The following is a 17297-nucleotide window of genomic DNA, read 5'->3' as shown; positions in this document are numbered from 1 at the left end:
CTTGGATCAACTGTAGGATCTGGTACTCAGATCACAGGTCCCAAGCTGGTCCTTTTTTTTCGAACCTTTGGACATATGTGCAGCTGCCTGTATTATCACAGCTTCTTGGATATGGGAGTTAATTGAGGAGATTTTTGCCACTGGCTTTAGGCATTTGCTTTTTGTTGTTGTTGTTGGAGGCTAAAATAGAAGAGGAGCTTTTAAAACCTTACACCTTATATCTTCGTTTATTTACTTATTCACTTATTTATTCCAGAAACTTCCATCAGTGCTATGTGACCAGCACTGGGTGAGGCAGTAGTAACGGAACTTGGACAGTATCAATTCCTAGTTCACACGGAGGTTCCAGTTTGATGGAAGAGACAGATCAATGCAGTGATATTCACAGGGCAAATCTGGGAGCTCCTCGGGGCGGTGTTCCAGGTGGGGGTGGGAAGAGACAGGGAGGCCCCCAGGCTGAATGTTCAAGGTAAGAGCCAAGCTCAGGGTTGCCTGCCAAGCTCCGTGTGTAGAGATGATGGGGCCTTGGGTCCAGGAAGAGTGAATCTTTGAGGGATAGCTATGTCGTGGGCCACACCTGGAACCGGAGGTGGATAAAGATGAAACTGAAGATAGAACTGAGGAATAGATTTCCTTGGGCCATTGATAGAAAGTTCCAGTATCCCCTCTATTCTGAAGCATGAGGAAGCCATGAAAGATTTTCAGAGGTGAGTCATGAAGCCGGTTGTGAGTCTTTCATCAAACACACTGGGGACTGTATTGGGGGAGAGACTGGAGGGAGAGCGTGTGGGTAGGAGGCTTTTTCCAGTGAAGTAAGAGATCATCCTCCTGTGATTCAAAAATACAGAGCAAGAACCCAAGTTTAAACAAAGGTGAAGAAGCTGAAATTGTCAGGGCTTGCTGCCTGGTTTGCAGACGGGAAGGAGGGGGAAGACACTACCTGGGGACTGTGCAGCCCAGAAGGAGGCCCGGAGCCACCCCTTCCCCAGACCCGGCCTGGCCCACCCCATGGAGGAGTCCTCGCCGCTCAGCTTTTCTTACTCATCTTTGGCAGTCACCACTTCCTGCCTTAGACCAGAAGACCCTGTGGCTAAGCTTTGTGTCTGTGTGATCTTTGTATTTTTCATAAAAATTTCAAGCTTTTTTGAAATTGGTTAGATGTTAAATAACTTCTGTTTCATTGACGGAAATGAATATGACTCAGCATTGAGTCAGGATGTGCTGAGAATCCGTAACTGTCTCCTTACCTGGAGTCTGAAACGGCCCCAAAGGTTTTTTGTTGCTTGTTTGTCTCTCATCTGTCTTTGTTTTCTGGAGGTTGTGGGGAACTCGGGCTGGTGGTGGAGTGTCTGAGGATCGGGAATGAGGCTGTTTATCGTGCGCAGATGCTGAGCGTTTATTCCGGGACTGAATCTGGGTGATCCTAAGTGGCTGGTGGTCCCTAGTGCCGCTTTATAACTGGCCTGATTCTCAGAATTCTGGTGTCAGTTTCTGCCGATGGCAAGTCTCTGTCCGATTTCGCTTTGTCTTACTGTGCACCTTTTTTTTATGCTGCAAATCTGTTATTCAGTCCTACTGAGTATAATTGAGGCATTTGATCCTCCAGGCTCTGCAGGGACAGATATCAAGTCAGCAGGTGGCTGTAGAGAAACTGAAGAAAACAGCTGAAGTGTTGTTAGACTCCAGGGCATCTCTCCTTCCCGCCAAGAGTGACATCCAGAAAACGCTGGGTAAGTGTGCAGTGTCCCTGCGTCTGGTCTCGTGGGCATGTTCTAAACGAAGGTCTCCTAACAGACACGGGGGCATCGCTCGCTAGCACATTCCGGTCACTTTCACTCTGGAACGGCTCCTCCCAGTCTGAGCGAAGACCCGCCCTCTGTGGCAGGCGTATTAGCATCTTGGGAGTGGGGACTGGTCGTGTGGTTTGCAAAGAACATCCTTAAGTTTTAATTTAGACAATATAGCAAAACTTTTTAAAAACTTTTATATTATAGTTGATTAGCAGTATTTTGTTAGTTTAAGGGGTACAGCAAAAAGATTCAGTTATACATGTATCTATACTCTTTTTCAAATTCTTTTCTCATAGGTTAGTTATTAGAAAATACTGAGTGGAGTTCCCAGGGCTGTACAGTGGGTCCATGTGACTATGTACTTTCTGTATGGCACTGTGTACTTTCTGTACGGCACTGTGTACTTTCTTGATCCCAAACTCCTAGTTTATTCCAACCCCCAGCATTTCCCGTTTAGTAACGTTTGTGTTGTATGTCTGAGTCTGTTTCTGTTTTGTGAATAAGTTCATTTGTATCAGTATTTTTAGATTCCACATATAAATGATATCATGTATTTGTCACTCTCTGTCTGACTTCTCTCACTGTGATAATCTCTGGGTCCATCTGTGTTGGTGCACATGGTATTACCCTGTTCTTTTTATGGGTGAGTAATCTTCCACTGTATAGATGTATTGATGCTACATCTTCTCTATCCGTTCATCTGTCAGTGGACGTTTAGGTTGTCTCCATGCCTTGGCTAACATAAGTAGTCCTGCTCTGCACATTGGGGTGCATGCATCTTTTCGAATTACGGTTTTCTCTGGATATATACTCAGGAATGGGATTGCTGGATCGTACGATAACTCTGTTTTTGTTTTTTTTGAGGAACTGTTCTCCCCAGTGACTGTCACAAATTATATTTGCACCAACAGTGTATGAGGGTTTCCTTTTCTCCACACCCTTGCCAGTGTTTTATTGTTCGTGGACTTGTTGGTGATGGCCATTCTGACCAGTGTGAGGTGATACTTCATTGTAGTTTTGATTTATATTTCTCTAATAATTAGTGATGTTGAGCATCTTTTCATGTGATTTTTGGCCATCTGTATGTCTTCTTTAAGAGAATGTCTATTTAGATCTGCCCATTTTTTGATTGAGTTGCTAGTTTTTTTGATGTTGAGCTGCATAAACTGTATATTTTGGAGATGAATCCCTTGTCAGTGGCTTCATTTGTAAATATTTCGTCCAATTCTGTGGGTTGTCTTTTCGTTTTGTTTATGGTTTCCTTTGCTGTGCAAAAGCTTTTAAGTTTAATTAGGTCCCATTTGTTTATTTTTGTTTTTGTTTCCATTACTGTAGGAAGTGGATCCAAAAAGACACTGCTGTGATTTATTTCACAGGCTCTGCCTGTGTTTTCTTCTTAGAGTTTTATTGTATCCAGCCTTACATTTAGGTTTTTTTAAAAATTCTATTTTATATTTTAGTTGATTAAAAAAGAAATAATGTGCAATGATCAGAGAAAGTAGACCCCAGAAAGATTCTTTTGGTTGTTGGGATTGGGTTGAGCTAGATTTTCAACCTGTGGCCAGGAGCAGAAGCTTGAAAAGTCTTGTCAGGGTGGGAGCTCAGTGATAAGAGGTTGAAATGTCCCCTCTTCTCCTCTCCTGGGGTCTTTCGTGACCCTGGAAACTCTGTTCAGTTATAGTCATGCTTGTGCATCCTCTCACATTAGATGGTGACTTTCTTGAGAACAGAGCTGTTATGTTACCCTTGGATCTACTCACAGTGTTTAGTTTAAACGCGCAGTGGATTATCAGTTAACGTCGCTTATTGTCTGACTGTATTTTTTGTTTTGACTTTGGTGCTTTTCCTGTATTTAATGTGTTGTTTGACATTATTAAGTATTTCTTGGTGTGAAAATTTCTTGGGTTCAAGGTGGATTTAGAAAAGGCAGAAGAACCAGAGATCAAATTGCCAACATCCTTTGGATCATAGAAAAAGCAAGAGAATTCCAGAAAAACATCTACTTTTGCTTTATTGACTACACCAAAGCCTTTGACTATGTGGATCACAACAAACTGTGGAAAATTCTTCAAGAGATGGGAATACCAAACACCTGACCTGCCTCCTGAGAAATCTATATGCAGGTCAAGAAGCAACAATTAGAACTGGACCTGGAACAACAGACTGGTTCCAAATAGGGAAAAAAGTACATCAAGGCTGTATATTGGCACCCTGCTTATTTAACTTATATGTAGCGTGCATCATGTGAAATGCCAGGCTGGATGAAGCACAAGCTGGAATCAAGATTGCCGCGAGAAATATCAATAACCTCAGATATGCAGATGACACCACCCTTATGGCAGAAAGTGAAGAACTAAAGAGCCTCTTGATGAAAGTGAAAGAGGAGAGTGAAAAAGTTGGCTTAAAACTCAACATTCAGAAAACTGAGATCATGGCATCCAGTCCTATCACTTCATGGCAAATAGATGGGAAAACAATGGAAACAGTGGCAGACTTTATTTTTGGGGGCTCCAAAATCACTTCAGATGGGGACTGCAGCCATACAATTAAAAGATGCTTGCTCCTTGGAAGAAAAGCTATGACCAACCTGGACAGCATTATTAAAAAGCAGAGACATTACTTTGCCAGCAAAGGTCCATCTATTTGAAGCTATAGTTTTTCCAGTAGTCATGTATGGATGTGAGAGTTGGACCATAAAGAAAGCTGAGTGCCAAAGAATTGATGCTTTTGAACTGTGGTGTTGGAGAAGACTCTTGAGAGTCTCTTGGGCTGCAAAGAGATCAGACCAGTCAATCCTACAGGAAATCAGTCCTGAATATTCATTGGAAGGACTGATGCTGAAGCCGAAGCTCTAAAACTTTGGTCACCTGATATGAAGAACTGACTCATTAAAAAAGACCCTGATGCTGTAAATGACTGAAGGCAGGAGGAGAAGGGGACGACAGAGGATGAGATAGTTGGATGGCATCACTGACTCAGTAGACATGAGTTTGAGCAAGCTCCGGGAGTTGGTGATGGACAGGGAGGCCTGGCACATTTCAGTCCATGGAGCCGCAAAGTATCAGACACGACTGAGCGACTGACCTGGTGTGAAATAAAAATCCTAACACAGCAAATGTTTAACAGACATTTCAGCACAACAGAGCTGGCATTAAAATCTGAACTGAAATTTTAGGTAAAGAGAAGGAATGAAGCTTTGCTCTTCTAAAATCACTCAGTGTACTTAATATTCCCTATACGGGAATGGAATCTAAAAAACAGTGGGGGGGGTGTGTGTTAGTCACCCACAAGGGAGGCCCAATATAAATATATGTATGGATAACTGATACACTTTGCTGTACTGCGGAAAGTAACACAACATTGTAAATCAACTATACTCTAATAAAAATGAATTTAAAAAATAAAACCACTCTGTAGAAGATACACCTTTTTTGTTTTTACAGGCAGTCAGAATCTTTTTACAAAAATGTTTTTTTCGGATGACTTATTTCCAGCTGTATACAGTATGCTTCTTCTGACTTACAAGAAAAAATGTTTCATCTTATTTATGATTTTGTATTTAAAGAAGCAAGAACCCTGGAAGCAAAATATCAGTAATAATGACCATAACGACTGCATTGTTTGAAGAAAATGTAAAAGAAATATATGAAATTTTATACTTTTTCTGTTACAGTATTAATTTCATGGATTTAAACAATGATGTAGTGCAGTTTTTTATCAGCTTTTTAAATTGCAGTATAGTTGAATTGCAGCGTTGTATTAATTCCTGCTGTACAGCAGTGGTCTGGTTGTACCTGTATATGATTCCTGTGTAATGTTCTTTTCGTTTGTGGCTTATCACAGGATATTGAGCACAGTTCCCTGTGCCATGCAGCAGGACCTTGTTGTTTATCCATCCCGTGTACAAAAGCTCACGTCTGCTAACCGCCCCCGACTCCAGCCTCCCCAACCCCACTCCCTCGGCTGCCACCAGTTTGTTCTCGAGAGACAGTCACAATCTCCTGATCACACATTTTGTCCTGTACTTTTCAGCATCTGTATATAGATACTCAGAGAAGCATGTGTATTTATAAATTTCAGATGTTACTCTCTTAACATGTGCATTATGATTTTAAGACCCAAAAAATGTAATATGTTAAAGTATAAGATCAAATATGAGTGGACGTTACAACATGTTGCTCCTCTGTCCCAGGTACTGGTTACATTGGTAACCACTGCTGAAAGGACTTGGGTACAGGGACTTGGGGGAGATTGACTCTTATTATGTGTGATTCTGTGACTTGAAGAAATACTTGGACATTTTCCCCATTGTAAAGTGTACACAATTCACTTGCATTTGTTTAAAAATATGTGTTACATTATTTAACATATGTTACATTGTTTTAAGAGTAAAACTCCTCTCTGGCATAGTTTTCTAGGAATATGTGAAAGTATATTTAAGATATAGAGGAGTTTCTCTAAGATCTAGCTGACTTCTAAGAGAACCAAACCACTTTAAAAAGTAACATTCTAGAAGTAAATTTTGTTTGTACGTTTTTCTAGCGTAATTTTAGTTACTAAAATTAAGAATTTAGTGATAATATTTTATTACTAAGTCCAAAAGTAAACCACGCATTGATTAAAAAAAATTTTAATTGTAGTATAGTTGATTTACAGTGTTGTATGTGCTAAGTTTATTAAAATAGTGACCTTACTTGGGAAATCACTTACCACGGCTAAACAGACAGGATGTTGCCCTGGGGAAGCTGCCCACGTGAGAAACGGCCCACCTGCCAGTTGTGGCCTGCAGTTCAGGTGGCCTGCTCTGTGACTTTCACAGAATCGTGAACTTGAACCTGCTCCTGTCTGCCCTGGGCGCCTTGGTGCATATCAAAGACTGTGCCCTCCCCACCCCCTTCCCAGGGCCTTCTTAGTGTTTTCATAAAAGGAGCATGACTGACTCTCTGATTCATCCCAGCTTGACCTCTCAGTCAGATGAAAACTTGTCAAACTGTTTTCTCATGATGTAGTGTTAGAACAAACAAAAATTATATGGAATATGTTCTGTGGGCCAAACATAAGAATATAAGGTCATAGTGTATAGATGATGGCATTCAGAAATCATTACAATTTTTTTCAGATTCTTGGACAGTAAGTGATAATTGATGGTTGTTTTCCAGAGAGACAGGTTGTGGGGAGGAAAGGAGAGGGGAATACAGTAAAAACCATTGTTCTTTGAATTTCTCATTGGTCTGCAACATAGAATATAGGATGTTAAAATGTAGAGCTTTATATACAAATGAAAACTAGCCAGAAAGTTTTTTTTAAGCATCTTAAGTCTTCAGAATGGAAACTGATCTCATCTGATAGGTCAGCCTGTTAACTTTGTTTTTTTCCTTCCCTTTTTGTCTGCTATTAAATTTATCAGAGAAACTCAGTGTTAACCTTAGAAGCATAATCTCAACCTCCTTCATTTAATGTGGATTTTCATTGTTTGTTTTCTATTAACATTTGCTTTTGCCACCTTCTATGTGTTTGAATACTTTTCTTAGGATGCAAAGGATGACAAAACCTCAATGTGTATGTGTGTGTATGAGAGACAGCAAGAGAGACAGATTGAAATACTTTTTATGTGTAAAGGTGAATTCTGAATAAGTCCTTGGAAGCGTGCGTTTTCCCTTGGAATTGGCTCTGTGCAGCTGTCGCCTCCCCCCACGTAGTTACGAAGTGTGGCTAATGTGAAATGTCACATTGAGAAACCACTGTGGTTGACGTTCCCTGGTTCTTTTGGACTAGATGACATTGTCGGGAGGTACGATGACCTGTCTGCGTCTGTGAGTGAGCGGAACGAGAAGCTGCAGATGACGCTGACCCGCTCGCTGAGCGTGCAGGACGGCCTGGACGAGATGCTGCTCTGGATGGCAGGGGTGGAGCGCTGCCTGCAGGAGCCGAGCCAGCTGCCCTTGAGTTCCACCGCTCTGCAGGATGTCATCAGTAAAAGCATCGTAAGTGACTTCAAACAAGTAGACCGCTATTCAGTGGGGGAGAAACAGTATCTCAGGTTATTTAAAAAGTATGGATGCTTTCATGCTCTGCCCGTCTCAAAGCCTTTCACTCATCCTCACTACATATTTTCATCCGTAAAATTCATATATCGTGGATTTTCCCATGTGCAGACATAAAATCTATATATAAAGTGTTAGTGTAACATTATCTGCTCTTTTATATGTCCTCCTCAACATATAGTCTATATCCTCCTCAACATATAGTCTATATCCTCCTCAACATATAGTCTATATCCTCCTCAACATATAGTCTTGAGTTGTAAGCCTCATTCTAGATGGCAGAAAGCACAACCCTCTAATTTTCTTCAGGGAAAAACAGACTTATTTTTCCTGGGAACTTGAACCTGTTACTGTTGGGTTCTCGGGCTAAAATAGCACTTGATATTGGAAATAATTGTAGGAAAGTTACTAAGAGGGTAGATCTTGAAAGTTATTATCACAAGAAAAACAATTGTAACTAGGTGTGGTGATGGACGTTACCTAGACTTATTGTGGTGATCATTTAGCAATATTTCCAACTATCGAATCTTCATGTTATATGCGCGTGTGAACTCAGTCGCTCAGTCCTATGTGACTCTTTGAGACCCATTGAATTGGAGCCTGCCAGACTCCTCTGTCTGTGGGAGTTTTCAGGCAAGAATACTGGGTTGCCATTTCCTTCTCCAGGGGATCTTCCTGACCTAGGGATTGAACCCACGTCTCCTGTGACTCCTGCACTGCAGGAGGATTCTTTACCTGCTGGGGCATCGGGGGAGCCCCATTATGTTGTCCAGCTGAAACTGACTTACTCTTTAACATTATTGTAACATAATGTTATATATATATATGTCAGTTATATCTCAGTTAAAAATTATATTGAGAAAAGTGTAATGAGCGCCAAAGATGGGTAGATTTAAGATGAATTTAAGGCAGAAAGAGGTGTTTCCTGAGCACAGCAGCATGCAGTAGTGCCCGCACAGTCACACGTGCGAAGGAGCAGAGAGGGGCTGCTTGTGCCTTTCCTGAGCGTCGCTCATGGCAGAGGGCGTCTCACACGCCAGGCCCTGTTTGTTTGCCTGGCTTCAGCCCGCTGCCCAGGAGTTAATCAGATCAGTCTTGTCTGGCCTTCAGAAACCCAGCAGCATGGCTAATCCCCGGACCGCAGGAGATCCTGGGGTCGCAGAGAGGCAGCCACCTGCCGCGTCTCCAGGGCAGCCGGCCAGCTGTCTGCAGGCTCCGTCGTTGGCCGGGGCAGGTGCGGGGGGTGGGGTAGGCTGGGGCTGGGGGACCCCGTCAGCTGGTCTGTCACTCCCGTTAGCTTCCTTAGTCACAGGTGGCTCAAGCTTCTGTTGTTATGAATACTAATCTTTATAAGTCTGTGACGTTATTTGTAAACATCATTCTGTTGTGCACATGGTCTTTGGTTCATTTCAGATGCTGGAGCAGGACATTGCAGGGCGGCAGAGCAGCATAAATGCCATGAATGAGAAAGTGAAGAGGTTCACAGAAACCGCCGACCCGTCCACTGCATCCTCGCTACAGGCCCGGATGAAGGACTTAGCCTTCCGGTTTTCAGAAGCAAGTCACAAACACAAAGAAAAACTTGCCCAAATGGAGAAGCTCAAAACCAAAGTGGAGCGGTTTGAGAACCTCTCAGAAAAGCTCCAGACTTTCTTAGAAGCCAAAACCCAGGCTCTCACTGAGGCAGATGTACCTGGGAAGGATGTTACTGAGCTGTCTCAGTTTATGCAGGTATGTCTTCTGTGGAACTCACAAGGCCAATCAAGTAATCAGCAGCCAAGACAAGCGCATACATTACGGGCAGAATTACGATTAACAGGCGTCATTTAAATTGCTGATGGATTAGAAAAGATTCATGCTTTTCTCCTTTAAAAACTTCAGAGCCCGTCTCCTCCTTGAGGCCTCTGCTCATTGCCCAGAAGTGAACCCTATCTCTTATTTTCTGTATATCATAGATACTATGCATATCCTATTCCACAACTCAGAGTAGAATGTAGAGTGCACTTTTAAATTAAAGTTTACCGTGTTCTCTTTCAGACAGCCTGCCTGCATGTTGGTTTACACTTAGATCGTAGGCAGGATTGTTCTGTGACATTCTGAGTAGGGTCATTTGCATCCATACCTACAACTTGGTGGAAAGCCCTTTGAAGATCTGGCAACATCCTATATATTGTTTTATTTTTCTTACTGAAGTCTAGTTCATTTACAGTGTTGTGTTAATTTCTGCTGTACAGCAAACTAAGTCAGTTTTATATGTGTGTGTGTGTTGTTGTTCAGTCATCCAGTCAGATCTGTCTCTTTGCAACCCCATGACTACAGCACGCCACACCTCCCTGTCCCTCACCATCTCCCAAAGTTTGCCCAAGTTCATGTCCATTGCATTGGTGATGCCGTCCAGCCATCTCATCCTCTGACACCCTCTTCTCCTTCTGCCCTCAATCTTTCCCAGCATCAGGGACTTTTCCAGTGAGTCAGCTGTTTGCATCAGATGACCAAAATACGGGAGTTTCAACTTGAGCATCAGTCCTTCCAACAAGTGTTCAAGGTTGATCTCCCTTAAGATTGACTTGTTTGATCTTGCAGCCCAAGGGACTCTCAGGAGTCTTCTCCAGCACCATAGTTCGAAGGCATCAGTTCTTTGGAGCTCTGACTTCTTTATGGTCCAGCTCTCACAACTGTACATGACCACTGGGGAGACCAAAGCCTTGACTATACAGACCTTTTTGGCAGAGTAATGTCTCTGCTTTCCAGCACACTCTCTGGGTTTGTCATAGCTTTCCTGCCAAAAAGCAAGCATTTTCTGATTTCATGGCTGTAGTCACCATCTTCAGTGATTTTAGAGCCCAAGAAGAGAAAATCTGTCACTCTTTGCACTTTCTTCCCCTGTATTTGCCATGAAGTGATGGGGCTGGATGCCATGATTTTTGTTTTTTTGAATGTTGAGTTTTAAGGCAACTTTTGTGCTCTCCTCCTTCACCCTCATCAAGAGATTCCTTAGTTCCCTTTCACTTTCCTCCATTAGAGTGGTATCATCTGCGTGTCTGAGGTTGTTGATGTTTCTCCTGCCTGTCTTGATTCCAGCTTGTAACGCATCCAGCCCAGCGTTTCTCCTGATGTGCTCAGCGTATAAATTAAACAAACACGGTGACTATAGGCAGCCCAGTTGCACTCCTTTCTTAATCTTGAACCAGCCAGCTGTTCCATACAGGGTTCTAACTGTTGCTTCTTGACCTGCGTACAGATTTCTCAGGAGACAGGTCGGGTGGTCTGGTATTCCAATCTCTTGAAGAGCTTTCTACAGTTTATTATGATCCATATAGTCAAATTCTTTGGCTTAATCAGTGAAACAGAGGTAGATGTTTTTCTGGAATCCCCTTGCTTTCTCTGTGATCCAGTAAATGTTGGCAATTTGATCTCTGGTCCCTCTTCCTTTTCTAAACCCAGCTTGGACATCTAGAAGTTCTTGGTTCACATAATGCTGAAACTTAGCATGCAGGATTTTAAGCATGATCTTACTAGCATGTGAGATGAGTGCAGTTGTCTGATGGTTAGCACATTCTTCAGTATTCTTGGGATGAGGATTGACCTTTTCCAGTCCTGTGGTCACTGCTGGGTCTTCCAGATTTTTGACATATTGAATGCAACACCTCGATGGCATCAGCCTTCAGGGTTTTGAGCAGTTCTACTGGAATTCTGTTGCATCCACGAGCTCTGATAATAGCAGTGCTTCCTAAGGCCCATGTGGCTTCACTCCTTGGAATATCTGGCTCTAGGTGGCTGACCACACCATCGTGGTCATACAGTTCACTTGGGTCTTTTTTACATGGTTTTTCTGTGTATTCTTTCCATCTCTTCTTGATCTCTTCAGCGTCTGCTAGGCTTCTACTCTTTATGTCCTCTATTGTTCACATCTTTGGACAAAATGATCCCTTGGTATCTCTAGCTCTCCTGAAGAGATCGCTAGTGTTTCCCCTTCTGTTGTTTTCTTCTAGTTTTATACACGGATCATTGGAGAAGGCCTTCTTGTCTCTCCGTGCTGTTCTTTGGAAATCTGCGTTTAGTTGGATATACCTTTGCCTCTCTCCCTTGCTTTTCACTTCTCTTCTCCCTTTTGCTATTTGTGAGGCCTCCTCTGATAACCACTTTGCCTTCTTGCTTTTCTTTTTCTTTGGGATGGTTTTGTTTGCCCCTCCTGTACAATGTCACGCACCTCCGACCACAGTTCTTCAGGCACAGTGTTTAAAGTTCCAGTCCCTCAAATCTGTTCGTTACCTCTGCTGCATATTCTTAGGGGCTTTAATTTGAGTCATACCTGGCTGGCCTAGTGGTTTTCCCCGCTTTCTTTAGTTCAAGCCTGAATTTTGCTGTGAGAAGCTGTTGATGTGAGCCACAGTCAGCTCCAGGTCTTATTTTGCTAACTGTTTACAGCTTCTCCATCTTTGGCTGTTAAGAATGTAATCGATTTGATTTCAGTATTGGCCATTTGGTGATGTTCATGTGCAAAGTCATCTCTCATGTTGTTGAAAAAGGGTGTTTGTGTATATATACAAATACGTATGTTCTTTTCCATATTCTTTTCCATTGTGGTTTGTCATCAGATACTGAGTGCAGTTCTCCCTGCTGTGCAGTAGGACCCTGTTGTCCTCCTGCATCTAAGAGTCTGCCTCCACTGATCTCAGACCCCCACCCCACCCCTCCCCATCCCCTCCCCTTTGACAGCCACTGGTCTGTTCTCTGTGTCTGCACCAACATCTCATGTTGATGTTTTGTAGGAATCAACATCTGAATTGCTAGAACGCAAGAAAGATCTGGAAGTTTTGCAGAACCTTTTGAAGGAGATCTCCAGCCATGGCTTGCCAGGGGATAAGGCTCTAGTTTTTGAAAAAACAAATAATTTGTCAAAGAAATTCATGGAAATGGAGGACACTGTCAAAGAAAAGTAAGCACCACTTAAGAAACTGAGTTTCATTCCACTTGATACTCATTGAAATGCATGATTTTTATTTCCTTACACAGATAACCTGGAACAGTTTTGGAAACTTGAGAATAAGCATAGGGCTACTTTATAAGTCTTTCTGTGTTGCTAATTCTTTTGCTGTTAAAATGAAGTGTATTTTTGTTAAATTATTTAGGAGGGAAGGTGAATTTTTCTTACATGAAAGTAGAAAGCATTATGTGAGGAGCACGGTGGTGGTAGTGTTTTACTGAAAGTAGTCTAAACTTACTTTAGTCTAAAACCTTCAGCAAAAACCTTGAAATAACCTTGAAAGATAGCCAGTGGCCATGGCTTTCTGGACTCCGTTCAGAAACTATGCATCAATCCAATATAGTTCTGGATGTCTTTTATAAAAAAAGTAGTTTGGTTTTTAAGGAGTTGTAGATCAGACATGCAATGGCACCCCACTCCAGTGCTCTTGCCTGGAAAATCCCATGGGCAGAGGAGCCTGGTAGGCTGCAGTCCATGGGGTCACGAAGAGTCTGACGCGCCTGAGCGACTTCACTTTCACTTTTCACTTTCATGCATTGGAGAAGGAAATGGCAACCCACTCCAGAGTTCTTGCCTGGAGAATCTCAGGGACGGGGCAGCCTGATGGGCTGCCGTCTACGGGGTCGCAGAGAGTTGGACACGACTGAAGCGACTTAGCAGCAGCAGCAGCAGATCAGACATGATTCCATGAACAAACAAGATAAGATACAAAAGTGAACCTAAATTAGGGTAAAAAGCTGCACAGGGGTGAGCCTTGTGACTGAGCTTTTATTGAATATACTGTTGATCTTGTGCTAGTTTAAAATATATATCTGGTTTTGCCAGAATTCATACGGAAGCGCCCCCCCACCCCCACCCCCTGCCAAAGATAGAAAGTAACCATTTCTCTTTCAACTCTTGTTATTTCTTTAGAATTCTCTACCTGAAACTTCTGGGCGCTGTGGGAACTACTCACAGAGCTATCATTTCCATCCCGTTTAGTTCACATTGCACAGAAGAAATAATCTTGGTTTCCCTGGCTAAATCTAGGTTGTTTTTTTCTGTCAAATGGACCCAATGGTAAAACCGTGTGGTCCTCAGTGATTAGTTTAGCAGCCGCGGACTCTCTGCCGATAATCCACACCCCTGCACATGAGCACACACAATCCACAAAGTATCCAGGGGCCAAATCCAGTTGCCAGACCTCTCCTCAGAGCTGTGCATGTGCCAGGCGGTGCCCTCCATCCCTGGAGCTGCGTGTCCAGGGAGGTCTGTGTACAGTTCACCATGGAGCTTCCTGAGTACCTGTGGGGGAGGCATCTATTAAAATTCAGCATCACTAGGTCTCACCTTGTGTTTTAGAAACTCAGTCCTGTCCTCTCTAAAGACCCAATTTGTCATTCAGTTGCCAAGTCATGTCCAGCTCTTCACAACCCCGTGGACTGCAGCATGCCAGCTTCCCTGTTCCTCACCGTCTCCTGGTGTTTGTCCAAGTTCATGTCCATTGAAGACCAGTTTACCCATCCACTAAATTGACAGCAGAGGATGAGATGGCTGGATGGCATCACCCACTCGATGGACATGAGTTTGAGCAAGTTCCGGGAGTTGGTGATGGACAGGGAGGCCTGGCGGAGAAGGCAATGGCACCCCACTCCAGTACTCTTGCCTGGAAAATCCCATGGACAGAGGAGCCTGGTGGGCTGCAGTCCATGGGGCCCCTAAGAGTCAGACACGACTGAGCGACTTCACTTTCACTTTTCACTTTTCATGCACTGGAGAAGGAAATGGCACCCCACTCCAGTGTTCTTGCCTGGAGAATCCCAGGGACGGGGGAGCCTGGTGGGCTGCCGTCTATGGGGTCACACAGGGTCGGACACGACTGAAGTGACTTAGCAGCAGCAGCAGCAGCAGGGAGGCCTGGCGTGCTGCAGTCCATGGTGTCACAGAGTCGGACACGACTGAGTGAATGAATTGAACTGAACTGGACTGTAATGTGACATAAAGACCACTGGGTGGCGCTGTGCTTCCCTCACGTCAGTGACTTGTGTTTCCCTTCTGGGTCTCAGCCTGCTGGCGTTTAGCACCGTATAAAGCAGACAGATCAAAGCACGCTGACTCTAAATCATGTTAAAGATGTTTATATGGCCTTTAGAGTTTGTGTCGCACTGTAGAGAGCTGTTCCATATGGGTTACAGACATCATAACCGTTTTGTCTTGATCTGTGGACTCCACTGAAAACAGACAAGGACTTCACTGATTTCACTTGCCACCTAGGAAATCTTTCCTCCTGTATCTGAGGGTTGGCATGTGCATGGGCGAAGATTTTTCTTCTTAATGTTAAATCTGATACAGGAGTAATACTTTATTAGTTATGAGTCCTTTGGGGTAGCTCCCTTTGTGGCTTAAATTTGTCAATGGTGTTTGTGATCTAGAAAAGAAGCAGTATCTTCTTGTCAAGAACAGATGGGTGCCTTTCAAGTCCTGGTTAAATCATTAAAATCATGGATAAAAGAAACCACAGAAAGAGTTCCCGTTGTGCAGCCTTCTTTTGGTGCAGAAGATTTGCAGAAATCTTTGGAAGAAACCAAGGTGAATCACTGTCCGTATTTGATACCAAGTTCTCGTTTGCCGGTGTCAGGAATGGCAGGTTTCCTTTTCATAGGAATAGGAATAGGAACAGAGGCTTCCTATTCATGTTAGATCTTCATGAATATACAGTGTATTTTGGTGAAATTTGTAAATCATGACATGAGTTTAACCGAACCTTTTAAAGGACACAGACTTGCAGTCAATTTGCTTTTTTAGAGAGACTTATAAGTGAGTTGCTAAGTGGTCCAAGTTGCTTTCACCCCTATGTCTCTACTTAGTTTCAGTTATTTTTTATACTGTTTCTCATCATGTTAATAAGAGATGCTTCTCTTCAGTTCTGCATTTTGCCCTAGTTTGGACATAATCACTCAAACCGGTATCTGAAGATAGAAGTTATTGTCATGTGACTCAGGTCTAAAACTTAGGACCAGTTATGGCAAGATTTCTACTCCAGATTTGTGGAGTTGTGTATTTTTTAAAATTCACTGAAGTTTTTACATTATTGTTGTTTGCTTTTGAGTGATTTTATCTAGTGCCTTTCTATGATTTTACTATTTTTACTTTTTTTGTGAGAGCTTTAGGTATGTATAATTTGAGTAGATATGCAAGAGTATTTTGATTATTCGTCATTTATATGCTTTATGTAAAAATACAGGTATTTCTACTTTGAATCTTATTATTTAACATATGCACATTTATTGTTTTTCTTTTGTCCTTATATTTATTCCAACTGTTTATTGTATGTTTGAAGCTCACCATGTAGTCTAATTTTTCTTTTTAAAATTTTGTTGGGTTGCATGAATCTCCTTTGTTATGTACTAGTTAAAAAGTGTAAAAAAAAAAAAAGTGTATGTTCTGTTTGCTGATTCCAGTGCTAGAAGAAAATAATAGGATGAGTTTTAGATATTAAAAAATTCATTGAAATTTTGATAATTAAAATTCACTATTAAGTGGAATTCTGACTTTGCATTTTTAAGAACAGTTTCTAGTACGTTTCTTCTTGTAGCTTGGCTGTCGCCTAGTACAGTCTGCAGACTTACAGTTGACAGTTACTTTGGAACTCACGGCAGCTGGGGCCGGCCCAGCTTCCACCGTGGCTGGGAGCAGAATTCAGGATGGGCCCGACCCCTCTCCTCACTACCAACAGTGCTAACAGTCGCCTGGGCTGCTGGAACGAATAGGGATGCTCTTCTTCTCTTGCATCCACGGTCCCAGAAGTCAGAAGCCGCAGCCGTTACTGTTTTAAGATATGTTTAAGATCCTGAATCATAATGTGTAACTTGGAAAAGATTACTAAGACTGAAAAGTAATGTATTTTTATATCTCAAGAAATTACAAGAGAAGTGGAGCTTAAAAACACCCGAGATTGAGAAAGTCCGCGACAGTGGGGACTCACTGTGTAACCTGGTCAGCGCTGTTACCGCCCCCGCCAAGGCCATAGCAGCAGTGAAGCCAGGTACGTGCGCCGTTTACCTGTGTGCGAAAACCCCTAAGAATTGGCTCCACCCGTGTGTATTTCATGTGTTTATGTTATTTCTTTTAATTAATGCATAAAATAACCTCAGAAATACAAAGGGAAGGTGACAAGAAATATGACATGTCTAAACACACTAAATGCTGCCACGGAAAAGTGTCTGTACTGTTCAAATTTCAGATCTCTTGGGTTTCACTACAATTTAAAATGTAGCCAAATTCATCTGTAAGAAGAAGGAGCATTATATTGGGAAAGCAGAAAGACTAGATTCCAGTTTGTTTTTACCTTCATTGATGGAAATGTAGCAATTCTATTTGAAATATTTGATTAAAAAAATGCATCTGGTCTCCTGGGAAAGAAGGAAGTAAGGGGAGGAAACAGGTTTGCTTTTTTTTGTCAAGTGGACCTCTCTTAATTGATTCCCGTCTGCTTTA

General features: G+C 42.5%; 1 protein-coding gene across 20 annotated transcripts in view; it reads left to right on the top strand.

Annotated features, from left to right (window-relative positions):
* The window catches only part of DST (dystonin), a 514655-nt gene that overhangs the window by 381288 nt on the left and 116070 nt on the right, over positions 1-17297 (top strand). For all 20 annotated transcript variants that reach the window (XM_055571805.1, XM_055571789.1, XM_055571786.1 and 17 more), the window contains 6 exons: positions 1607-1730; positions 7566-7774; positions 9248-9565; positions 12607-12773; positions 15233-15389; positions 16719-16845. In XM_055571805.1, coding sequence (XP_055427780.1) covers positions 1607-1730; positions 7566-7774; positions 9248-9565; positions 12607-12773; positions 15233-15389; positions 16719-16845 — 1102 coding nt within the window. The remainder of the gene's footprint in view (positions 1-1606; positions 1731-7565; positions 7775-9247; positions 9566-12606; positions 12774-15232; positions 15390-16718; positions 16846-17297) is intronic.

Source organism: Bubalus kerabau, chromosome 3, assembly GCF_029407905.1.
Source record: "Bubalus kerabau isolate K-KA32 ecotype Philippines breed swamp buffalo chromosome 3, PCC_UOA_SB_1v2, whole genome shotgun sequence".
Classification (NCBI taxonomy): domain Eukaryota; kingdom Metazoa; phylum Chordata; class Mammalia; order Artiodactyla; family Bovidae; genus Bubalus; species Bubalus kerabau.
Note: the sequence above shows the minus strand (reverse complement) of the source record. Positions and strands in the feature narration are given on the sequence as shown.